Source organism: Mercenaria mercenaria, chromosome 17, assembly GCF_021730395.1.
Source record: "Mercenaria mercenaria strain notata chromosome 17, MADL_Memer_1, whole genome shotgun sequence".
Lineage (NCBI taxonomy): Eukaryota > Metazoa > Mollusca > Bivalvia > Venerida > Veneridae > Mercenaria > Mercenaria mercenaria.
The window spans coordinates 4,978,671-5,005,309 of record NC_069377.1 but is presented as its reverse complement, the minus strand read 5'-3'; the positions used below and the strand labels follow the sequence as shown (position 1 = coordinate 5,005,309).

The 26,639-nt window shown below is 34.1% G+C and overlaps 2 protein-coding genes across 2 annotated transcripts in view; one reads left to right on the top strand and one right to left on the bottom strand.

The window, feature by feature from the left end:
- LOC128550241 (sodium- and chloride-dependent glycine transporter 1-like) lies at positions 1 to 25,505 on the bottom strand. Its single transcript, XM_053528867.1, has 14 exons — positions 25,072 to 25,505; positions 17,601 to 17,838; positions 17,167 to 17,298; positions 15,552 to 15,710; positions 15,018 to 15,084; positions 10,888 to 11,020; positions 10,146 to 10,280; positions 9,034 to 9,262; positions 7,625 to 7,737; positions 6,512 to 6,652; positions 5,862 to 5,961; positions 5,458 to 5,558; positions 4,633 to 4,797; positions 1 to 4,171 (listed from the first exon to the last, which is right to left on the bottom strand). Exons 1-14 carry the CDS (start codon positions 25,315 to 25,317, stop codon positions 3,788 to 3,790), a joined length of 2,343 nt encoding a protein of 780 aa, XP_053384842.1. The 5' UTR covers positions 25,318 to 25,505; the 3' UTR covers positions 1 to 3,787.
- LOC128550240 (vacuolar protein sorting-associated protein 18 homolog) overlaps positions 23,935 to 26,639 on the top strand; it is a 38,764-nt gene continuing 36,059 nt past the window's right edge. Inside the window, exon 1 of the mRNA XM_053528864.1 lies at positions 23,935 to 23,958. The gene's annotated coding sequence lies outside the window, so the exon portion shown is untranslated. The remainder of the gene's footprint in view (positions 23,959 to 26,639) is intronic.

Here is a 26,639-nt window from a genome sequence, read left to right as displayed (position 1 = left end):
CACATTTTATCTTTATTTAGTCTGTTTTATTTTGATATTTCTTCATTTTAACATCTATACACAAATGCTATTTACACACTCCCACTGACATAATATTATACACGTATAAAATACTGTAACTAGACTCGTGTCAAACGCAATTATATTTCGTTGGCGTATGTAAAATAGATTTTAAAAGTAGCATAACAGCTTTCTTCAAAAAATACATTCCATGCTTTATCAATAGTCTTCACAGCAAATATTGCAATCATTTTTGACTGATTTTAGAATTACACTTGTAATGAATTCGTTCCAGAATTTTCACAAATTTTTGAGAATTTTTAGACTACTACGAAAAACAGTTATTAATTACACAAACAAGCAAAATAACTTAGTTAAAGGGATAAAAGCAGAATTCCTGATAATTATTACCATTCAAGTAACAATGTTAAAGTATTAGTATTTTACACATGAAACATTTCATCTGAACACAATGACTGAAACAAATAAATATAAATAACACAATCATTCAGTTCAAACCGGAATTTAAAAAAAATACACGAGATTCAATTCGGCAGTTAAAGTAATGGTATATTAGAGGCCTGCTGCATGAGATTCAAGGTAGATAGAACGTACTGCACGAGATTCAACTAAAATTTTAAGGGTACAGAAAATGTTCCCATATATATACTTCTTTATGACCTGATCATATAGTTTTAATTTGTAACATGATTAACAGAAGTCAAAATGAAGTTATAATTATTACTAAGGCTAATAAAGAATTCTATAAGAAGATCTTTTGAAAGCAAAGAATGCAAGCATGACAAATATCAGCAAGTTGGATTGTGAATGTTCGTGAGAGGTAAAGAGCCACTCCCATCACGCACCCTAGTTTCATTGATAAAACAAATGGTTGCTAATCATATGAAAAAGTCGGATAAAATAATTGATAAAAATAAATAAATTTAAAACAGATCGTGTTCTTAGAAAAACTAAAAAAAACTATCATTTATATTTTTAAGCATACCGTCAGGCAAAGAAAAAACGATTATATGAGTTGCGCCATGAGAAAACCAACATAGTGGGTTTGCGACCAGCATGGATCCAGACCAGGATCCATGCTGCTCGCTAACAGTTTCTCCAATTCCAAAAGCTTTAAAAGCGAACAGCATGGATCCTGACCAGACTGCGCGGATGCGCAGGCTGGTCTGGATCCATGCTGGCCGCATACCCACTATGTTGGTTTTCTCATGGCACGGCTCATATGATTACTAACAGTATCTAACTGGTATAATGTACTTCATTGAAAAATAAAATAAAAAAACAAGTACATGACAAAGTGACATACTGTAACCGCATGTAAAAAATATGACACAAGAAAAAATTAAAGTAATACTATTCTTGACCAGTAAAAAGAAAATGTTTGCAAGTTTGAAGCCTAAATAAATATTTTCATCAGATCCAGCTGTAAGAAGTGTTAAAAAATTCAAAGTTTTTCTGTTAATTTTGCTGCGTTTCCAGAATTTAGTTATGAAATCCAATAAAATGCATATCAAGCGAATTGCAAACATTTTGACTAGCCTCAAAGCAGAGAGATAGCTTATAAAATCAGACTAACTAAAATCAGCTATGTACATATATATACAGAAACAAATGTAACATGGTTTGGTCTTTCAGTTTTACCTAAGCAGGGTACTTATGTAAATCTCATTATAAAATGAATACTGAAGTAACAGTATAATGTATGAAAGCTGTGTGAAAATATATAGAAAATATTGCTCCATCTGCATACCTGCATGCATACAGAAATTGCTTTGTGTAAAAGTTAGCAACATGACACTGGCCTCTGAAACAGTGAATGATTTTTCGACTTTTGATGTTGAAATGATATCCAATGAAACTGGTGTAGCATTTTATGGACGCGATACCAGTTGACATGAAATTTATACCTTTAAATAATTTTTTTTATTAAAGGTAATATGTGTAAGTTTAACTTCTGTGTTTAATACATCTTTAAAGATAATTTAATGATAAAAATAGAAATGAACGGAGTTTGGGTTGGAAAAAAGTACCAACAAGTAAATGTATTAACAACAGCAAAAACAGAAGAAGAAAATATACATGCAAAAACAGTTGATCAGCAGAGACTAAGTGGACCCTATTATTCCATCCTTATATATTTTTTTCACCACTCTTTGAGTTTAAACAGACTAGTAAGCAAGATTTTAAAAATGTATAAAATCTATGTAAAACTTGAATTCGAAAAAGCATTATATACCCGTTATACACTTTTTTGTCATGTTTGTAAAACTGCAAACTATATACATGTACAATGCAATAAATAAACACAATCAATGCAGCCGCTAATCTCTGCATTGTAAGAACACATTTGCTTGACACTGATATGTTCTAGCTTACATGATTATAGAAACATGTATTAAAATACTTCAAATAAAATTCGTCTAATAGCAACTTTTAAATAAAAAACTTTTTTAATAAAATGAAAGTAAAACTTCTATTTTTTTTGGCAATCGCTTTAGGCAGGTCTATCACAAGATAAAATATTTTCTTAAAAGTCTTTAAGGATAACAATCCGTGCTTTTTGGAAATAGTTCGTTTGTTTTCATAAATCTTTACATCGTATTTATAACCATCTAATTCCAAAACAAAACGTTTTTTTTTTCGTGGAATTATTAACATCATTTTATAAGAACTGAAAAATATCGAGATTAAATTAATACATGATTAAACAGAACAAGTCATAATTGTATTACTTGTGAGAAACAACATGCCAACCGGAAAATAAAAGAATTTTTCATCGTTACGATGTTTTTATGGCAGAAACATTGATCATATCAAAGTCATTATCACAAATTCCATATGAAAACTCAGCTCATATGAAGAAAATTGCATCAGCCCTGCTGTGCGTAGTGCTCGACAGACAGTTTTTTTCCTAAGACATGTTGTGACTCGGTATGATTGAGCCTTCATAGATAAAGGAAATGTCCCTTTCTGGATACCATATCCTTCATCTACGCCCCTAGCGATGTAACAAAGAAAATATGAAAGACAAATGCTATTGATAACAATCAAATTGAATATTAAATGTAAAATACGGAAATACGTAGAAATTCAAAACGCTTTTTGCCTAACATACTGGATAACAAATTTCATGGGAAAAAGTCAGTTTACTTCATTGTCAATCCAAGAGAACCCTTACATTTCTCTTAACCGTACTTAGTAAATAAGGAAATTACAGAAATGCGTAGAAATACAAAACGCAATATTCTTAACATACTGAATAACTAATTTCATGGGAAATTGTTTAACCTTAAGTCACCGCAAAAAAATCCCACTATTCCTCTAAAATTGTACTTTGAAAATGTGCGACTAACCTGATAAAGCCTTTAACCTGACGAAGGAAAGGCAAAGACTGCGGATCCGAAATGACAATCGGTACTTTCCGGTCGATTACGTATTCTTCGATTGTTATGAAAATGGCCGAAGGATGCCGAAACCGCACCGTAAATACGTAATCCTCCGGAAGTTGCCGATTGCCATTCAGATTCACTACCGCACGTTTTCTTATGTAAAAATACAGTGCCTGTATGTGCGGTTGACTGGTAGATGATCTTGATAACGAACCATCACGATACATATTGGTACAAATCGTTTAAATAATATGATAATAATTTAAATGTTGCTACAACCATCATAAGCGGAACTCAACAAGTCTTGGAAAGAACGCTGCCTTTTCCTATGGGGACCTTTGTTGTAAATATACATTTCTTTGGTTTTGCTGAAAAAATCAAACTTCTGAGCACTCACTAGCCGTATGACTTCGTTTCTTTTGGTTGTTTGCTAACTGTGAAAAACTTCCGTTTGATCTAGCTATGGCTAACAGTGACGCCGCTGGTGACAGATTCGGCGTTCCATTAATGTTACTACTACTAGCAATAATCTGTAACACGGCTTCAGATTGCGCCGGTGTTAATCCGCCAAGTCTTTTAGTCATTTCTGCTTCTGATATATTTGAAATGTTTGATATATTGCTGCCCATAATTTTCCCAAGAAGAGTCGGGTCCATACAAAGTAATGGCAAGAAATCACCATGGTAACGCTGGTGTCTCTGTCTGTCTATAGAATTGGCTGGTCCCCAGTCATTTGTGGGCTGCATCTTCAATTTCATGAGCTGCAGAGAAACACCATTATTATATGTTACACTCCTTTATAGAGACAGATCATTACGCATTTTTATATTAGTTTTCTATCGCAAATTTACTTAACTGAAATCTGAAATGACTGAATTTGTATCAACATGATTCCCGGCTTATATATTGTTAACAATCAATTGTATATATTTTTAAGCATGAAACCAACATTGTTTGGATGATATGGACCCTAGATGATTTGCAAATAGGCTATTACAGTCAAACCTGTCTATAAAGACCACCCTCGGAATAGCCAAAATGTGGTCTTTATTGGGAGGTGGTCTTTATTCACAGGTTAAAATACCAGGTGTAAATGTTAAAATGGGAAACAAAACATGTGGTCTTTAGAGCCAGGTGGTGGTCTCTGTTCAGAGATGGCCTTTTAACACAGGTTTGACTATGAGATAAAGAAATAAAATGTTCATATGCATAATTATAATACCTCATATCCACCGGACTGGTAACAATATTCATACAGGAACGTGCCCACTATAGCTGCCATTGGAAACATGGCTATAAGCCAGGACACAACCAATGCTGAGGCGGGATATGTAACATCATCGAGATCTGGCTCTTTCCAAAATATAACGTTCATTAAAATTACTACCTGGAAAAAAGAAAAAAAAGGCACATTTAGTTAGATTCTAAATCTGTTTGGACTTCTATCAAGAGATGGAGCTGCTGTTTTTTATGAAAAGAGAAAAGTAAACAATTATTGCTGACAAGCTATCCTGTGGTATCTAATTGTTTTCATATACTCATTTAAATTGTAAATTATGTCAATATTTCATAAATAAAATCCAATTTTTAATACAACCATATGGGAAATTAACATGATTAAACGAAGAAAGTAAAAGCTTCTCTTGTTTTTTTTAAACTTCTGTCAATTAGTAACTGAAAATGAGTTGAGCTTGGTAATATCATGAATAAGTCATAACTCTAGTTTATCTTATGATATTAAAGAACAAATGAGGTATTTAGCACTGACGGTTCTTTTTCTTTCTTAACCCTTACCCTCCTAAATTTCTATAATGAACTTGTCCATCTTTCAATTTGGACAGTACCATTAACTATTAAAAGGGGCGCATACCAAGATACTGACTGAATAGCAAACAGTGCAGATCATGATCAGACTGGACGGATGTGCAGGCTGATCATGATCTACACTGGTAGCAAAGGCATAATCAGTCGTGTCCAGCATGATAAGGGTTAAACAGCAATGCATGAGATCGCAAGATAAACACGAATATGCTAAGTGTGTACATACTGCAATAATGAATGGGGTAACAAATTTCCAACAGATTTTCCAGAATAAGTTCGGTTTATTTCCCAGCATCATTTCAATATCTTCGGCAAATCTGTCAAAATCTGAAATAAGAAAAGCATTGTCTGGAGTTCTATTTATAGCATGACAGCATTTGCATCTGAAACAAATGAATAATTACACTTTTGTCTGTGCAGTAAATTGTCTGGATATTTTAACTACAGAAAGATCGATTTTACAGAAATTCTGCTGCAACGTTAATGAATGAAAAGTGATGTTACTGCCTGATGTAAAGAAATCTGCGGATATTTTAATTACAGAAAGTTCAATTTTCCAGGAAATTCGATTAATGAAATAAACAGCGATGTTGACGTCTTGACGTAACGTATTATCTACACTGCACTTACGGTATATCCAACACAATGCGATGCATTCAAGGAGACCGACAAACAATAAAGGAAATCCACTGACACTGTAGTCTACAAGGTTCAACAACCACATTCCGCCCTGAAAATAGTACATATAAATTTAAGCTTTTTTTTTCTCCGCTCTTTTCTTCTGTTTTTGTTAGGGTGCTGCATGCGGTTTTAAAAAGTCCTTTCTAATTTACACAAATTTTGTAAACATTGCCTAAGATAAATTTACTGACATATTACATTATTGTTCGTAAACTTACTTATTGTTAGAGTTTTGCAAAGTATAAGACTGGCATTCATTCTATGTGCAAAATTCAATGATCAAACAGGGTGGGTGGGGGGGGGGGGGGGGGGGGGGGGGAAACAACATTCTTTCTGTATGAGGGCGAGTAATTACTAGTATGTTGAAGAAGTATGCCTTCGAACGGCAGTCGCACAAGATTAATAGTTGGAGTGGAATCACTCATTTTTTTCAGACAAAGTACAAAAAGCGCAATGAAAACCGGTCTTAAATACTGGTCTTGTGAAGTTTATACCTAGTGGACCATTGTTCACAAGTGTTATGGCAGGTAATAAAGTTACGAAGTTATCAAAAGAAGTATTTATTAGTGCAATCACCAGCCTCGTTTTCGAGTACTTACGTTTGTTGTCATGGGAACGCCAAGAAGAAAACACGAGATGATGACACCTGTTCTATATGCGAAAGACCGGACCCTTGTACCCGTAAACCACCTTGGGTATTCGTCCGCAAAGGCACTCAGTAGGCATTCAACCATTGAAAACTAGAAGAAGAAAAAAGAGCAGACATGATACATTTAGTTTTGTAAATCTAGACGTCATTTGGCGTCTCTTGTTGATCAGTTTGCTAATTCTTGCTTTTTCAAGACGTTCTTGTCTAAGTTTTAAGCCAGACGTAACACAGAAACCAAACTTTTCACGAACATCTTGCCCTTTTTTAGTCATTGTGTAGGCCTACGCTACAGTCTCGCTTTCAATAATGACGCACTGATGTAAATGTAGTGATGTCACTGACGGAAAGAAGTGACGTCATGCTCAATGTGTAGTATGAATCTGTTTACCCTCTATCACAAATATATTCTAAAGTACATATAGTTCGCAGACGGATCTATAAACAGTCTAAGGAATAAACCGATTTATAACATAAAGTCTCTTTCCATGCACTTAAAATGAGTGGCAAGATGATCCTCTTATTAGATCTACAATTCCCAAGTCTCCTCAATAACCTGAAGAGGCAATTTACGTGTTTTTATCACGAATGGTAGATTGCAATCCAATATATAGATGAATGGATCTTATACTGCCCGAAAAACGAAGGAAACACAAAAATCCTTCTAACGTACATCAAGCTAGTTCAAATTTTTAAGTTTCCACAACAGGACGTATATTTGGAAAAATCCTCCTACTGATGTATTTTTCAACAAAAAAATCCTTTTAATTTTCTAATATTTTTGGGAGGCAAGCTGATTGATAGAGGGATAATGGTTGCTATGGAATCAAATCAGCGATGTGATTGCTCATCGAACAAAAAAGGAGATAAAATCAAAGAATACTCCCTAGATCTAGCCTACGCATTTAACAAAATTACAAGTTTTGAACATATCTGTCTAAATTTTAGTGTTGTTTTTTTTTAAATGAGAAAATCTGAAAAACTGGAAGAACCATATAGGCCTACCTGCAAATCAAACAGAAATAAATTTTATTATTATCTATTAATATGAATTAATTTTGCATACCTCGGATCCAAATCCAAGCGTCAACATCATAAGGAAAAAGAAGACAGACCAAAGAGGCGCCACCGGCATCTGGGCAAGGGCTTCTGGGTACACCTCAAAGGCTAGACCAGGGCCTGAAAAAAATACATGTTCGTTTCTATATTAAAGATGAAGCTAAATTTGTAGGTATTTCAATTTATATTATTCAAAATAAGAGTAAATATTGAAAAGCAAATGACATTTGATAAAAAAAAACAAGCCATTAAGAATAGTTTTCATCGTGCATATATCAAAATTAATGACGTTCTCGTTTATCTTAGTTTCCCCAATAAGAAGGAACAGTTTTTAAAGCCATACGCCTCCAGATTCATGTCAAATGTTTCTAAATTCAGAAATGGATGTCTTTAATTTAATAGTAATTTCAAAATGAAGATATTTTAACATGATTCCGTGTTGTTTTATGATTTGTATAGTCCCCTATCGGTGTTTCACCGTTTGTCCGTTTGTCTGTCCACCTGCCAGTCACACAAGATATATCCTTTGTTAACTTTCAAAGTACAATATTCTTAACCGGACTAAAATAGTTACGGCTATGTCGAAGATATTTTTAGGTCCGGTCCCGAAAACACGTGCACAAAATATCATTTTGAGTCGAATTTCCGTTATATTGAACTGAAACAATTCGAGATACCGACTTTCTTCTGTATTTTGGAAATTTTGTTGTTGATCTGGAGGCATCCATTTAAAATGCCCAACTGTTAAGACTTTATGCTTATTTAAATGATCAAATTTCTGTTGTCAAAACATATTTGTCTTATTATTATTATTTGTAGCCATATGCCTTATTACGGCTCCCCACATGGTGTGTATTACTCATTAAAAGGAGAATGGAACCATAAGTGTTAAATTGCAATCAATATTTGCATTTTGAGTAATTTCATGGAATAGAAAATATGGAAACAACGGACATAATACCGGACCAAATCGAATTGGTGAGTAATAAAATTAAACAATCGCTAGACAGCGGCTCGTTTATTATGCGAGTGTTCAACACAACTGAGATTGAAAGATCTCTGAAGTACACATACATCGAGCGATTTAAAAGAAAATAACTTTTGTTTAGAAAGAGTCTCTTGGGGTTAATATATTGCATTAGCTGGTGCTCAGTCTGGTAATGCATTTGCATGGGATTTGGATGCTTCGTTTTTTTTCGTTGGTTTCTTTTTAAACAAAAAATCTTATCGTATTACCGATCCGCCGAGACGGGCCGGAATGAAGAAAGATGTTTACTTTATGATCTTCTGCAGATACATTATGAAACAGTTGTTTGAATATATTGGATAACAAGTCTCGCAATAAACGTTTAAGCATCAAATAGTTATATAATTCTCTTAGATTTCGGCAAGGAATAAAATGTTTGCTGTTCATACCATCTGTTGCTACTTCATCTACAGTAACTCCTTTCTCATGTGCGATAAACCCGAGAATAGAGAAGATCACAAAACCGGCAAATATACTGGTCGCACAATTCACACACGCCACAATAAGCGAGTCTCTATAGCAGTTGTTATTGAACTTGTTATAGCTCGACATAGCGATCATGCCGCCGGTACAGGCACTAAGAGAGTAGAAAATCTGGGTAGCAGCGTCTGACCATACCTGGAAGGTGGAAGTTATTAGAAGGGTAGTTAGTCATGATGAAAATCCAGTTAATAAATATTTAGGGAAATTAATTAGTTTCACTTTCCATTTAACTATTAGATGTTAGCAGGTTATGCACGGTGAAATTTCATTAGGCAAATATCATAAGGAAGATTTTTTCATGAATTTCACTTTCCGTCTTCATTGTGATTTTTAAAGAGGTTACTTCCCTTTGACACATATTTGACACATTTTACTGGGCAGATACGTTATATTCATATATAATTATTTACTATGTAGCAAAAGTGCAAAGAATAAAGTTGTCAGATGAAAGCCTATCATAGCTGTATATCACCAAATCACAGAAATATTTGGAAAAAGAACAACTCCTTTACCAACAATCTTCCTATCCAATACATATTTTACCGTACTGTCCTGTGCGACTGTATACTTAAAATATTATGAAAAAGTTGTCCTTTAAAAATGGATGCCAATTGTAAAGAAATAAAGATAAACAAATATGAAAACTATACGTTAAACTTGTGGCCTTTCAGCACTGGGACATTATTGCAAATGCACTAAACAAAGATATGTAACAGTTCTTTGAAAATGGTGTTCTAAAGGGGCTGAACTATGTGAAAGTATGGTCCCTTTATTCAGTCCATTTTCTGAAATTCAATGTATATATCAGCAAATTACCAATCGTTCGTCTGGGTAATACACATGTTTTAAGTGCTATTCAATTTACATGTAAAACGCATTCTCTCTTTCTATGATTTGGAGTTGTTTAGATTTTTTTTTCAAAATATGGACCTAGCTGTTAATCACCCCGCTACTATAAATCCTCTATAATGCCGACTGTTTGTGAAATTAAATTTCAATCTTTTCTTCCTAAACTTACCCTGGGATCCAGCAGTTTCTCAAACTTCGGTTCCAGATAGAACAGTATCCCATCAATAGCGCCATCCAAAGTGACACCTCGTATCAGTAAGATTGTCAACATTAAATATGGAAATAGCGCCGTGAAATATACAACCTGTAATTCAAAATAAAAGAATAAAAGCGTGCCAGAAGAGGCTAAAGTTAACCTGAAACTCCATCTGAAAATTAAAATTTTATTACTTTTTCGACGAACCTGAAAATATAAAATTTTATTATAACAGTAAAATCTACAAATGTAAAAATCAATAGAATTTCTCTAGAAAATGACAATTTCAGAATTCTGTTTGCATTTTCATTGCAATTAAGAAATAAATCGAAATACTTTCAACATTTGCAAACGCGGATTCAGTACCAACAACTTCGACTGAAAAAAAGACGTATTTGAGAGACTGGGTGTCATTCTTAATGTCAGGGTCATTTGGTTTTAAGTCGTCCAATCTTGAGTTTTGAGACTAGACTCTGCACTCAAATTAACATCACATGACCACAATTAACTAACTTTCTACCATTTCTTTTGGTTATAAAAAAAACACATATCACATTCAAGCATCTGAAATTGCCATCAGAGAATAATATTTTCAATGTTATATATATAATCCGATACACTCACTCACCTTTGAGCGTATCAGATTAAACAAGTCAGCAAAACTATAAAATGGTATAAAAAATCACGTGATCAATATGCACGTGAAGGTGGCTACCTTTCCAAGACTCTGAATTCCTTTCAATAGCACCAGCCAGACGATAATCCATGCTAAAAGTAGGCAGAGTGTCAGCTTCCATCGTGGAGTCCCAAAGTCAGTTATAGAATCAGACTGTTCTAACACGTACCGCCTGGGTTATTGCAATTTAAAGAGAAAAAGAAAAAAAAGGTTTTAGTGTTATTTTATTTTTTATTTCAGCATTTGACGCAAATGCAAGGTCCGTTTCACGCCTTCAAATCAGTCCTTGTATTTTTCTCGACTGTAAACTGTTGCATTAAAGAGAAAAAAGGAATGAATACATATTTAATAGAATAGGATACCAGCATATTAATTACCTTCTTCAAACCTCAGAAATCGTTGAGAATTAAACCAGTCATAGATTAACTGCATTCTATGATGGCTGATTTCTGCCATTTCATTTTGGCGAGTTGGCGCATTTGAAGAGCGCCATTAACGCCAGAACGACAAACAAGCGCGCCCTTCAAACGCGCGAAAACGCTAGAACGACAAACAAGCGCGCCCTTCAAACGGGAAGATGGCAGGGAATACCATCTTCTGAAAGAAAATGTACTTTCTGTAATAATGATGTAGGAGATGAATTTCACTATCTTTTTATTTGCCAAAAATTTGTTAATGAAAGAAAAAAGTATTTGAAACGCTATTTCTATGTTAATCCGAACTTTTTCAAATTGGAAGAATTGTTTTGTAGCACAAATATAACTGTACTGAACAAATTAAGTATATTTGTCGATGTAATTATTAAGAACTTTTTAAGCTAATATATTTATTGGAACATTGCTAGATCACATATATTATCATCATTTGATATGCTTTGTAGTATCACATACATTTATCAGACTGCTATATATATTATGTTTGTCGTTCTCCATTGAACTGCAATTTGTTAATATGATATGCCGCCATTACCCACTGTATAACTATGAAAATGATGCTTATGTTGTTTACTTGATGTAAACCTAAGTTGGAAAATAAAGTTTGAAAGTTTGAAACGCGCCAACACTCTAGAACGAAATGGCCGAAATCAGCCACCATAGCATTCACATACATGTAATAAAGACATAAAAATTGAACTTAGAGTGGGTTGAAAAAAAGAGAAGTGGAGGAAAAGAAAAGGACATTATTGTGGAATGTTTTTTCAATATTTTCCTCTCATTATGATGTGCAAGGTCCATTTCAACACTTTTTTATTGTAGTAAATTTCTTCTTTCTTATTTTCGCATTACCCAATGTCGGCTAATTATAATCTCTGCAACCCATCTATTATATTTTCGAAAGAAACATGTTTTCACTAAAGAGATTCCTTGAGACTAGATAAAGTGATAACATAATTTTAAAATAACCAATATTTTACACGATTTACCGATCCTAAAATCCTATTTAAGAAACATTGAAACATAAATAACAGGAAGCAGAATGGAATTCGTTTTGCTTTCTCAAATTAGTCAGAGAATAAGACCATATGAGGTAGGCTGAACTTATTTTGATTGTCCATGCTTTTAAATTCGGTATCTTGAATTCCCAAATGATTGAGCATTTTACTGACGAGTTAACTGAAATTCGACAAAAAATGATTTTGATGTTCACATGTTTTGCGGACTGGACTTGAAAAGCCGGAATTTGAGATAAACGAGTTCGGGCTATCTAGTTTCAACTATATATGAGCCGTGCCATGAGAAAACCAACATAGTGGCTTTGCGACCAGCATGGATCCAGACCAGCCTGCGCATCCGCGCAGTCTGGTCAGGATCCATGCTGTTCGCTAACAGTTTCTCTAATTGCAATATACGAACAGCATGGAGCCTGACCAGACTGCGCGGATGCGCAGGCTGGTCTGGATCCATGCTGGTCGCAAAGCCACTATGTTGGTTTTCTCATGGCGCGGCTCATATATTCATTTAATAAGTGCCAAGTTAGAAATGGAAATTATTTTTTCATCAGAATAATTTGCAGTTTTAAATGTACCAGATCTTTTGCAGCATCAATAAAACCAAAAAACAAAATATAATTATTTCTAAAAGTATGAATGTCAACCAATAGACAAGACAGTTGTACGTGTAACATATAAAGTCTGACAAGAAAACCGGGGAATATGTGCAAAATAGTTTCTTATTCCAGTTTTATTACTGAAATGTTTAACTATTACAGGCACATTTGCATTAATACTGAATGATAGACTGACAACGCGCCTGATCTGCTTTCTTTAAAGAATACATTAATGATATATCAATGATAGCTGAATCTCAACTTTACAGCAAAATCAATACGCTCGGGCAGACTAATTCATTCTGGTTTTTATTAAGCACACGGAACTGGGAAAGACCGCACATAATCAATGGAATTTAGAAAGGGAAGCGTCTTGCGTAAAACCTTAACACTTAACAATAAAAACAATTACTGTTTGGTTGTTTGTTTCCGCGAATGATAACGTTTGTCTACTTTTAGAAACAGGTTTATGCGGGGGACTCTCTGATAAGAATACATTATCTCTAGAAATAGACATAAACATTACGTAATAGAGATTTTTTTTCTGGGAATTATTCCAACATTTCATTGATTCCTCAATATAATCAGAAGAAATATATTCAAGTCCAACATGCATTTGTTAATATAGCAAAGGGTACAGGCAATGCCTTACATGTATATCATCTATTAGTTCATGGCTCTTAATAGTTTAATACATAAATCGTCGGTTCATAGTTTGTGCTATATAACCGGTCTAAATTAAACACAATGTCATATTTTCTAGGCTGATAAGTAAAGAGACAAATGTAAAACAAGATAATTAATATCTGATGTCGTGTTATCATGAAAACACTTCTTCAATGGCTTGCCGGTCAATAGTCAAAACTATTTACTCTCGGTCCTTCACATCTCGGGCAATATTTTTTAATATTGATTGACAAGCCATTTAATAAGAGTATATCACTACATACGTTCGTGTTTGCATTAAATAGTGAAGGAATATTTTCATTAGCAAACGTATATGGAAGTGCAGCCGTGACAACAGCACTGCTCGAACTCACAATCCCGGTTTGCGTGTACGACACCTTAACACCTAGACCACTGTTCCTATAACAAATAGTTTTCAAACATGGTCTATTACAGTCCTCGTTCAATGAACTTCTGCTTTAAGAATAAAACAAAAATACACAGAAATTCACTGTAGACATGCCAATTCATAAAAAATGTCCTGTGGAAATATGAATTTGTGCAGATTAGAAAAATGTTCTGTCTTAACAGAAACGTGTTTATGAAATACAATTTAGGATTTTGAATGTATTTTGTTCTCAAGCTTCGTTGGAGTATTATCTTTTCAAATTTCCTTTCCCCCACAGAAGTTGCAGATTCCAATTATGAATCCCTTGTCAAAGTTGCTAGGTAACATACGATTTGACATGTCAGTTATACATGATTTAACGTATATTCAACAAATAGGACTACGAACTACTTTTCGATCAATGTAGGAATCTGGGCGACAACCAATTTGTAACCATTAATCACTATACGAGTCTCTGGTGATTGCGTTTCTTGTATTGTACAATCAGTTACCAGTAATCAACTTGACAATTTAAATTAGCACAGTGTCACAATTAGCACACATTTTATTCATTATTCACAAACCACCATTCCCACAGTTTTGTCTCCCAGAAATAACATTAACGCCTTTTTAGTGGCTGCGAATCTCTCCATTCCGCTTAAAATAAGTTCCATTAAATATAAACTGACGCATGCTCGTTTAGAAATATTGACCGAGTGAAATTGTCCTAAGAGGACGTAGTGCATGTGATTTTGTGATTATTTTATACAATGACGGTCCATTCTTTGAGACCTTAAAAAAGACACGTTATAGCTCATAACCTCCATATTTGAGCTGCACCATGAGAAAACCAACATGGTGTATTTGCGACAAGCATGGATCCAGACCAGCCTGCGCATCCGCGCAGTCTGGTCAGGATCCATGCTGTTCGCTTTAAAAGCCTATTGCAATTAGAGAAACCGTTAGCGAACATCCATGCTGGTCGCAAATGCACTATGTTGGTTTTTTAATGATGCGTAAAGTTTTCACTCTCCAGTACCGATTTTTTTTTACTACAACGTGCATATACCTGTAATATTCCTCAGTAGGTGTGGTGATTGTCAAATTTAACGCTTGTGCTGCCACTCTTGTTGCATCTGTAAAACACATAGAACAGAATTACACGTGTTTTTTTACCTAAAACAACACGAAATATCTTGTCAAATAGAATAACTAGACACGTCTATCTGCATAGAACAACACCACTAAAGTTTCTTCTCCTTATCTGTACAGTAGACACTGACACCACGCAAAAATCGGACTGAATTTCAACCATATTGTATTTTTTATACTTTTTTTAAATTTTGTTGCGCAACATTTATAACATAAACAGTTAACTTTTCTACGTTTTGCTTGTAATACGACTAATACACGGAAAATGTTACAGCAATACGAGAAATCAGCCTATGAAGACATTGTTTGATAAATCACACGACAGAATTACTTTTACAGAGATATTTATCTAAGAAGTAACAAATCCGACTCCTTAATTTTGACAAAGGTGGAAAGTGTCTTCAGACATACACACCTATCTATGAGTTTAAATTTACGTAAAAGATCTTACTATCATATGCACAATTTGGTGTGTTCCACGTGTTATTACAAGTACTCCATGGTAACTCCGATGTCATGGAAGCGAAGAAATAGAATATACACTGTGCAACAACCACATTATAGTACAGGGCAATTAACCAGTTCACTATCACAGACGCATAACCTACACCTGAAATAGAATATACACTGTGCAATAACCACATTATAGTACAGGGCAATTAACCAGTTCACTATCACAGACGCATAACCTACACCTGAAATAGAATATACACTGTGCAACAACCACATTATAGTACAGGGCAATTAACCAGTTCATTATCACAGATGCATAATCTACATCTGAAATAGAATATACACTGTGCAACAACCACATTATTATCATTAATATAGTACAGGGCAATTAAGCAGTTCATTAACACAGACGCATAACCTACACCTGAAATAGATAATACATTATGCAACAACCATATTATAGAAAAGGGCAATTAATCAGTCCGCTATCACAGAGGCATAATCAACACCTAATATATATACATAGTGAAACTCACTTATAGCGAACTCGGTTATAAGTAAATGCCGGTTATAAGGAATTGATTTTTCTGGTCAGATTCTCTACTATTTATTTTATATAGAAAATACGGATAAAGCGAACTCGGATATAGTAAAAACTTGCTTGTGTGTCCCAACTTGACAGTTTACTCGTTTATAACAAGCTTACTCTGTAATTTCAAGACTTACTGCATTTTGTATCAAACTTAAGTATGCAAAGCTAAATGTATGGGTTACATTACATTAATTTAATTTAGTTCAATTCTTTTATCTAAACGCTCTTATCTATAACGTACAATAGTATGTGATAAAAATACGCTGTCGGCTCTCTTTGTCATTGTACAAAGTACCTAACAGCGCAATTCTAATAAGCATATATATTAACTAAGGGCGAAAAAGCTGTTGTTACATGAAAGTGAACTGTTGTATTTGGTATTGTATTGTTATGACAAGAGACAATCATCTGAATACAAATTCCAGACTGATCAAAGCAGTTTAATATTTCCCTAGACGAGAGATATACTTATCACATAAAAAAGAAAAATGATACTGAAAAACTGAAATGGAACTAAATCAATGGCAGATCAATATGAAATAATTTATTAATGAATAAAACTACTTAAGTGCTACTTTATCATGTTTATATTTTGATCAAACAGATTTAAACAAATCAACAATGGTACAAATCATAATACTGTTCGCAATACATCAGATATTCGTTATATAGTTCATTTATAGCGAATGCTCGCTATATACGGATATTGAATACCTCGGATATACCGAACATTTTTACGTGACCCAGACGAGTTCCTTATAACCGAGATTTACTGTAGAATATACAGTGTGCAACAACCACATTATAACACAGGACAATAACAGGGTTGCCATTCAGGTTACATTTTGCTTGTATTTTCCTTATTACTTGGCGGACTTTCATAAGACAATCATCGTCGAAGACAGCCAAACTGTAAATGTCACAATCAATTTTCATTTTGTAAACGTTATTTATGGCTGTTTTTTTTTCTTTTTTTTTTCTTAATTCAGTCGTGTATTGTCTAGATCATTGTCGTGCTTACCTTTTAATAATGGATTAAATTTCCAGATTGTAATTGGTCCCAGTGAAGCAAACTGTCCTAACGACAGTTCCATGTAGAATAAAGGTAGGCCGACAAAGGCCAACATCAAACAATATGGAATTATAAAAGCACCTGAAAGCAAACAAAAATATATAGTTTCTTATATCTCTGAAAATGATGTGTATGAAATGCTAAAATCACGTAGTTTGCCTCACATACATTTACGAAAGTTTTTTCAGCATCTCTTCCATATATATGTTTCATTTATTACCATATGCATAGTCTTAATGTATTCATAAGGCTTTAAATGGTTATTGTTACATATATGTTTAATGGACACCGGAAAATTAAGTATTACGGCTTTTTAGATATTTTTCTACAATGGGCGTGGCGGGCTATTATAACTTACTATCAGAATACGAGATTTATTTTACCTCCTCCATTTTTGTAACACAAATACGGGAACCTCCACACATTGCCAAGCCCCACGGCGTACCCAACACACGTTAACAAGAATTCAAGCTGGCCACCCCAGGTGGCTCGCTCCTGTCCTTCCTTGTCGCTGTCATTCTCTGCACTGTTCATGTCCGAACATTGGGACCCACCAGGCAAGGTAAGATCACTGTTCATAACAGAAGGCGCGCCGGGTTTCAACGGCATCTCTATTTCAGTCTGAAAAAGAAAAGTCGCATCATACCATAATCAAAGTAAAGCATTTTACCTACAATAAAAATAAAAGCTGCTAAAATCAAAGAAGTGATTTATATTCGGAACAAATATACAAATGTATCAAAATAAATAAAGTAACAAAAAGATACTATTAAACCAATGGATAAACATGTTTATATATTTGTATCATCGAATATTGTTTAGGCAGGACCAAGGTACCAAAAGGCAAATAATAATAATAATAATAATAATAATAATAATAATAATCTGTACGTTTACGCAATTTATTTTAGTTTTTCATATATCTCGTCCTCCGGACCTTATAGTTTATTATGTTGCATTTCACTGTTACTATCATATATGTTCGACAAATACTGCATGCCTTGTTTGCAAAAAAGGTGTTTGATTAAATTCAGTCGGTTGCAACATTTTATGGTAATATGCTAGGGAAATGATGATTAAAATTTAATAATAATTGCTTTTATTCGTGTTGGTTTCCTCAACTTATTGTTTCTGCTAGTTAATGTATAAATGTAATTTAGTCACTAATGTTTCAATGTGTATTCACATTTTTAAAAAACTTTTAATTCAGTAGCTGATAAGGGCTTCCGGACCTGAAGCATACATAATTTATATAAAACCTTCTCAGCGCCATCTTTAGGCTTTTATATGGCAGGGGGGGGGGGGGGGGGGGGGGATTTCTGCCATGTCGTGTTCACATGTTGGTGAGGCGAAAACGCGACAACACGAAAACACGACAAATATCTTATTTAGTTTTCGTGTCTTCGTGTTGGGGGGTTTTCGTGTCGGCAGGACGTACCCGTACCCGTACCCGCCAACTCGAAAACTCGACAAATGAGTAAATCATGTCGGCGCCCTCTAAACGTAGTGTTTTCGTGTAAAAGGTGTCGAGTTTTCGTGTTGTGTTTTCGCCGCGCCGGCACGCCGACATGACATGACAGAAATCTGCCACCGTAGGTTTAACAGAAAGTGTATTGTAGCTGTACATCAAGTTATTGCTGTATGACGGATGAAAACTGTTACTGGTTATGACAAGTGTAGGTTTCATACTTGACCGATGCAACTGTTGATAAATGATAACTGCACTCCTGTGGTCACTGTGACCTCATATGATTAAACAAACGTCATTTTATTTTGGTTATTTCATTCTGCCTTGGACCGTATATTCACCCCTGTCAAGAAATGTAATTTTTAGCCCAAACAAGTATAACTAACTAGCTAGTCTGGCTACCGACTAGATAATACTTTTTTAGAAAAAATAATTCTGTTATGTATTCTGACTGCATCAGTCTTGGCTCTGATTATTTTGAGAAGAAAAGGGACATAATTATGCAAAATTTGAATAGCCTCAGGAGTTATCTCCTGTAAACATAACACAGGGTCTGTAACTAGCGTGATCTATGAAGATGTGACCTAACTATGTTTTCCTTTGTATCCATGCGACTAATGACGATTCCTTCGGTAGAATTTACGGCAAGGTTTTACTATGTGAAAAGCGCATCTGTTACATATTTCATGGACTACGAGAGTTGTTTGTAATTAATTAAATTTTAATTCATTTGGACTGAATGGTTTGCCAACTGCCCATGATCCATTGCACTTTAATTTTACTTTTTTATCATTTCATTAGTGTTCTTAGACACAAATGTGCATATTTTTCAAGATATGTAAATAAAACTGTTTGTTTATTTTATTCTTACTTTGAATACGTCAGTATATAAAAAGTATATCGTGGGCTGAGCGCGAAACCGTTCTAACTGTATATAAATAAAGAACAAGATACAACAGTTTCGCGCTCAGCCCTTGATATACATGCCTTGAATTGTTTTCTAAGAAAGAATATTTTGAACAGCCTAAGAGCTTAAACTTCGTGTGCTTAAAAACACAGACTGAAATGAGACAAAATTATGAGTTATGACGTCAGTCAATTGATTTTAGCCAACTGTTATTTTAGAACTTTAACATGCGAGACAGAGGCTCTGTCATATTAAGAAATGAATATTTAAGCAAGCATTTCAGTTAAAGAAGGAAAAATGCTCTGTGCATTATTTGCTTTCATTCTTCGGTAATTCCCAGTAGGAGGTATTGACAAATACTTTTAACCCTTACCCTGCTAAATTTCTATAATGAACTAGTCCATCTTTTCAACTTGGACGGTACCATTAACTGTTCAAAGGGGTGCATACCAAAAGGATACTGACTGAACGGCGAACAGTGCAGATCATGATCAGACTGCACGAATGTGTAGACGGATCTTTATCTGCACTGGTCGCATAGGTAGAATCAGTCGTGATCAGCATGTTAAGGGTTAAAATGCTATCATGCTATCAAAGAGAATTTCAAAATATTTCTTCCGACTATTTTTGATATTTTATCCCGGTCCAGACAGAACACACATTCGTTTTGTCAACACTGGATCAATCATTGAAATCGGAACGTAATACTTGATTGATCCAGACGTGTTTTATTGTGAGTCGTACTATCAAATTACTCTTGCAGCTGTTCACACAATAATATCCATATAATAATGCAATTTCTTTCTGTGTGAAAACAGAATACAAGCACTTGAGCGGGTTTGTGTGTGGTGAAGGGGTGGGGGGGGGGGGGGGGAATGGGCTTCAACTGACATAGATTCTTAAAAGTTGTGGCCTTGAAACTTGAAACTAATTTTACAGACGGTACAGTCATAAATTCTTTACATCATTTCCATGGCAACAGACTTCATGAAAACCGCGTTGTTCCTGTGAATATACTCTCTGTACTCCGAAGCCAAAAAGTACATTTTACTATTGCAGATGGTGTAGATAACCCACCTGCCAGGAAAAAAGGATAAACATTATTTGATTAAAGCGAGATGATGTCTCACGGCTCAGTTTTCCTCCGCTGGTCGCAGTCAACTACATACCGCAAAAAGTGTAATTCTTGCCTTTTTCACACTATTTCAAAGCTACAAGCTCCTGACTGGAAGTTTTGCGTATTGCCAGTCAGTCACTGTTTAAGTTTAATTACCATCCATCCGCCATTACAGACACAATAAAGCAGAGAAATGCCACGTATAGTATAGTCCGCGAACATGTCCCTTACAGTGTTTCTTTTTTTTCCTGACAAATAGGGATTAAGATTACGTCTCTGCAGAGAGTTTTGTTCCAACAGAATGAATTTTGTTCTCAATTTATGACTATAAGGACAGCGGCAAATGAGACCTGGGTGTACTTAATTAAAATAGTCTATATATATATATATAACAAAAAATCTATGCTGTTTAGTCATACCATGTGTGACCTAATACACAGCAGGCGATCAATATGTTTTAATTTAGTATTCATATCTGACGCTAATTGGTCCCAAAACCCGAGGCATCTAACAGCTGGTTCTTAATTATAGAGCATTTTATCTATTTTCAGTTGTGTAATAATACAGAAGCTACAGAGGTTTTTTTATGTCTGTCTACAAAACCCAGGAAAACACCACCGCTGTCAACCAAAATAAAATGATTTTGAAGAACTGTCTCAGTAGCCCTTTTCAAATTTCTTTAGACGTCCTTATTATCTTGACATAGTAAGAAATGGATTCAAATAGTTTTTAGCTAGACCGGATCATTCAAAAATAAAAGTCCACACCCTGACTGTTTTCAGAATGAAATATATTTGCCTAAGATAAAATTCTATATTTAACTTATTTAACCATTCATTCATTTTTCATTCATTTATCTGTGAATTGTTTAAAAAAGATAAATTTGTGTAATGCCCTATTCGCCTGACCGATCTTCTTGATCTTCGCTATCACTTTAGAGACGCACCCAAACAATGCGGCCATATCAGCGAGAGTTAAATAAATATCTTTTATCTTGTGCACAATCGATGTTATGTTTAAATATTTGAACAGGTATTGTATTCAAAATCGACTTTTTGCACTCTTTGCACTTCACAATCAGCCTAGGGTCAATAAATCGATTTGAGAAATACTACCGGTAATTAACATTTCCCGCCAGACTAGCTCCTAGACTATGATATGTTTGGGTTTTTCTTTAAATTTGTTTTTTTTTTAAATTGTGCATGTAGCCAATCTAAATCTTATGTCCAATATCATAGACTGATAATATTACAATCAGTTCCCTGAGAAAATCCCTAAAACAGACTTGCATTTGTCAATATTACACAGAATAAAAGAAGAATTTTGTGACAAATTCTTCATTATCAGTCTAGTGGCTAGTCTAGGGTGAAGTATTTTTATGAGATTGGCTCCTTTGATGGATGCGACTAAATAAGTGGACGATATCGAGGGACTGTCGTAAACATGTATTTTGATTATACATCTCTGTTAAAAACTTGATAAAGAGCTTGTTAGTCAATAAACAAATAATTAAGAGTTTTGTTATTTAGTGTGAAGAGAACATTTTGTGTTATCGTGGTGGTAATCTTGCATCACAGATTTACATCTTGTATTCATTGACGTAAACAATCTACTTAGGACGAAAACAAAGATAGTTTTCTCGTCTTCAAGCGGCTATACTTACAAAGTCTGTTGAGATTATAATAAAGTTTATTTCTTTCTTCATAATGACACTGATAATTTCTAAGAAAACGATTCTCTCTCTAGTCTTATCTCAACACGTTAGAATCAGAGATAAGAGATATTGTATTTTTTTCAGAAAGTGCTATTTGAGAGGATATGATGGCAGAGATATTTATTTTAAAGGACTCGAACGACTGATGCTAGTTTATCCAGCGGCCTGTGTCTGATAAAGAATAATGCAACAGTTGCTTTGAATGCCAAGACACTTTGACGTAAAACACCTTTATATATTCTTGTTTTCTAAAGAAAATATCATGCGCTTCCTGTTTAGTTTCTGAATAAATCTGCATAAATATGTAAGTATGACATTGATTAGGCAAAAGATATGCATCTATTAGTGTACATGCGGTGTTGTTCCAGCAGAGTTCGCAGCGGGGGTTCAAAGGTTATCCAGATGATCTTTGTATCCGAGCTACAAACAGTATGGCAAACTGATTATCTTTAGATAGAACAAACTGAATTGCTTGTGCCAAGTATAATACATTTTTCTTTCAAAAAACGTGAAAAAAAGCCTTATAAAAGAATTAGAAAATATATTAGTCATTTTAAAACTGCCTGTAAAGCACAAGAACTAGACTAGCTACTAGACTGATAATAAATTTATTTCTAAATTTCCCCCCTTTTTTGTCTAATTCCATTTCAGAGAAACAAAAGCCAGTCTATTATAGAGATTTTCGCAGAAGAATGATGTTAAAATTATGATATTCGACATAGGATATAGACTGACTCAGTTCACTACATTCAATCATGAAAATGTAAAAAAGATATATCATAACCTAGGAGCTAGTCTATTCAAGAACATGAAATTTTTCAAAGCAGCCAAAAGAGATATCTGCCATATTGATTTGTCAGGCATCATAGTGTTAACCTCGTTCAACACGTGTTATACGTTTTAGCGCCAAAATGGTTATTCAATAGGCCAGTTCAGACAAGTTCGGACATGGTGTATTGACGTAAAGAAAAATTTATCATACTGTTACAAAACAAAACAAAAAAATCCCGAGAAATGAGACCTTGAAAATAGTTCATTTCCACTTCAGATTCTCGTATCAACGTTGTTTCATATTTGATCAATAAGGAAGCAAGCTCGTAAACAGACAATAATACTTTGCGGAAATTGTTCACAATATACGTACTGTTCGGTGTTTTCAACTGTTATTGTAAAAAAGAAATATTATCAGTTAGATAAACTCATTTTGTTCCCCCTAGTCATGTTATATTTAAATAATGAAAAACATTCTATATTGAAACCACTCAAGTTGATTATACTATACACAGCCATCAAATCCGGATTTTACCGGATTTTACCACTTGTACTATTACAGTGCAAATGGGTCCGGGTCCTGACTGAAAAATGTGAGGGGCATATACCAAATTTGGAGAAAAGGATAGATCGAGAACTGATACAACATTGAAACTATTTTTACTGTCATGTTTTGCCAGTTAGTCAGTGAAGTTAAAGAAAATATTCAGTTTTAAAATTAGGACTAAATAGGGAAAAACAAGACAATTTTAAGACCGCACACTGTAAGTATCATGAATCATGCATTAGGCAAGACGGTGGAAGCTAGCTGTGACATAACATTCACCATTACACAGATTCTGAATTCAGTAATTTATGCTTATACACAACTCGTGTACCAGTAGACATGATTTTTTCTTAGATAATAAATGCAAATGTATTCTCAGGGTATGACTCAGGTTCAGAATGCACGTGCCGGAGTTGGGAAGAATATCCTCCTGTATACAATATTAACAAATATTTCATTATAAAAACGGGTTTAGAGTCATCCCTTAGATATCTTTTATAAATGCAAACATACAAAGTAATTGTGTATATCAATTTACAAACGAACAAAATGGAACATCTGAAATGCAATCCTCTTCATCATTCTAAAGTAACTTTTGAAAGGGATTAAGATTACGTAATTTCCTTTTAAATGGTTTGTTCGTTTATCAATTAATCCCTTTCAATGTTTATCTTCTTAAAATAAAATTTTCCACGTGTACCAGTCGATTATGAAGGGCAAATTTGGTTTAATGTCTACGCTCATATAAAATAGATCATGTTTTAAAAGGACATCCTATACAACATAAAACATTTTAGATAAAGACGTCAATGGGTATGCTTTTTACGGGCACATTGTACGTAAATCATCACATTATTACAAAATATTTTTGAATGTAATATTGTTATCTATATCATGAAAAGACTTTTATTTCTTATGTAGTATCATTATTGCATTCATATAATACGAAGCACGCCTTTCTCATTAAAATACCAGAATAGCTACGGTAAATAATTTTACGAGATATAATATTAGAAATATCGATCTTATTGCTGTGTGTTAACAGGGGCGCATGCCGTTTTCTCGCATATTTCTAGAATTAGTGGCATTCCTTGAGTTTTAGTGTACCAGTGTTATCTTCAGTCTTCTAATCTACCAAAGATTTTGTTGCATTTTTTTTTTCATTTGAGTTTGAGTAAACTGTGTTTCAAGATTTTAAAACTGATTCACGAAAATGAATGAGAAACGGTTGTGTCGGTACCATTACATTCGATCGATTTTCTATCAAGAAATACATAAAAAGACCCTTAGAGAAAGAAATAGACGATTATAATATCATGGTTAAACTCACCACTTCAACCACCTCCATATCACTAATTTTATATTGCAGTTTTCCATTGTGGGCTTCGATCATTGGTGTTTCGTCTGTCGGTTCAACAACCTCCTGTTCAATTTCAGCACTACTAACTGACATCCTAAAATCCACAGCCGGCACACTTAAAGCATCCGGTCCATCTGTTTCTAAATCACCGTCTTTCATTTCCTCTTTGTTTGTGTCTTCCGCACATTTCCCACTGTTTTGATTATCAGACTCCATGTTTTCCCTAATAATTTATGTTTATAAATGTAAGTGTGTCACTTGGTTGGTTTTTCAATCAAAACTGATCGAATGTGTTTATTTCGTATTTTATGATTGTCTTTTCTTTTGAACTAAATTACCCTCTTGTTGTTATTTACACTGACATGTGCCCACCATACTATCGCTTATATATGAAATACTATGAATACAAATTTTTCCACTATGCTGCGCGCGGGACTCTTTGATTGGTTATCGGAAACGAGGCACGAATCAATTATCATTAAACGCTTTCCATATGACCTTTGAACTGTGTATCTCATTCATTCATAGAAATATGTAAACATTACACTCCCATCCCCTTTCATGGGAATATTTAGAGAAATGACGGAAACTTTCAAAATTTCAGTTAATTTTTCATTTTGACCATTAGATTCTACAAAACCTTTGACTGACTGATCATTTTATCGGTACACATTCAACAATTACCAAAATTGTTATAGTACCGTAAAAAGTTTGATCGCGCGTGCCTTAACAGGAAGACGGTGTGAACATGCATAGTAAAACATTTCAACTTTAAGTCATACGAATTCATGTATCTTTCTTTCGTATTAAAAAAAGTTTCTCACCCTGTATTGCTTGTATAATAACTTGCTTTGCTTTTGTGTGCTGTATATGCTTTATATTTGTATGCTTTTTCTTACAGCTCTTTTTTATTTGTTCATTTAAAATATGTTATAGCAGTCGGTTATAAAAGCTCTTCTCGAGCTTATGTTTTCTTTTATGATGTCTTGCCGACTATAAATAAATTTTTTTTGTATTGTATTATATTGTATTCTCACGGGAAAACATTGACATGTCAAGACTTGTTTTTATATTCATTACTTTTATTATAAAGCCGCAGAATTAAACATCCTTGTAAGGAGTCAATTTATTTCAAAAGAAAACAAAAAATATTCATCTGTATTTTATGAAAAGATATCTATTCCACGAATTTGTTTTCTCTGTTTCTTTGACCACAATGTGATGATGTAATGTTTACAAACATTTCGTCTGTAGGTCAAATGACACAACCGGTATAGATTTTTTTCTGTAGAGCAGTGCCATTTGACGTCACTATATATATAGCTGGCAAAAACTCAGAGTCTATTTTCAGACAATAATTATTAACAAATTGAACCGTGAACCGTCGATTATTGAAAACCTGTCAATATTCAAGAATCAAAATGCCCTTAGGACGACTTTCTTTTTGTTCAGAAGACTAACCAAAATATGTTGGCAATACATTTCTTAAATGTTTTTTTTTGTTTTAGTTCTTATTATGGTTACGTATGCAAAATGTC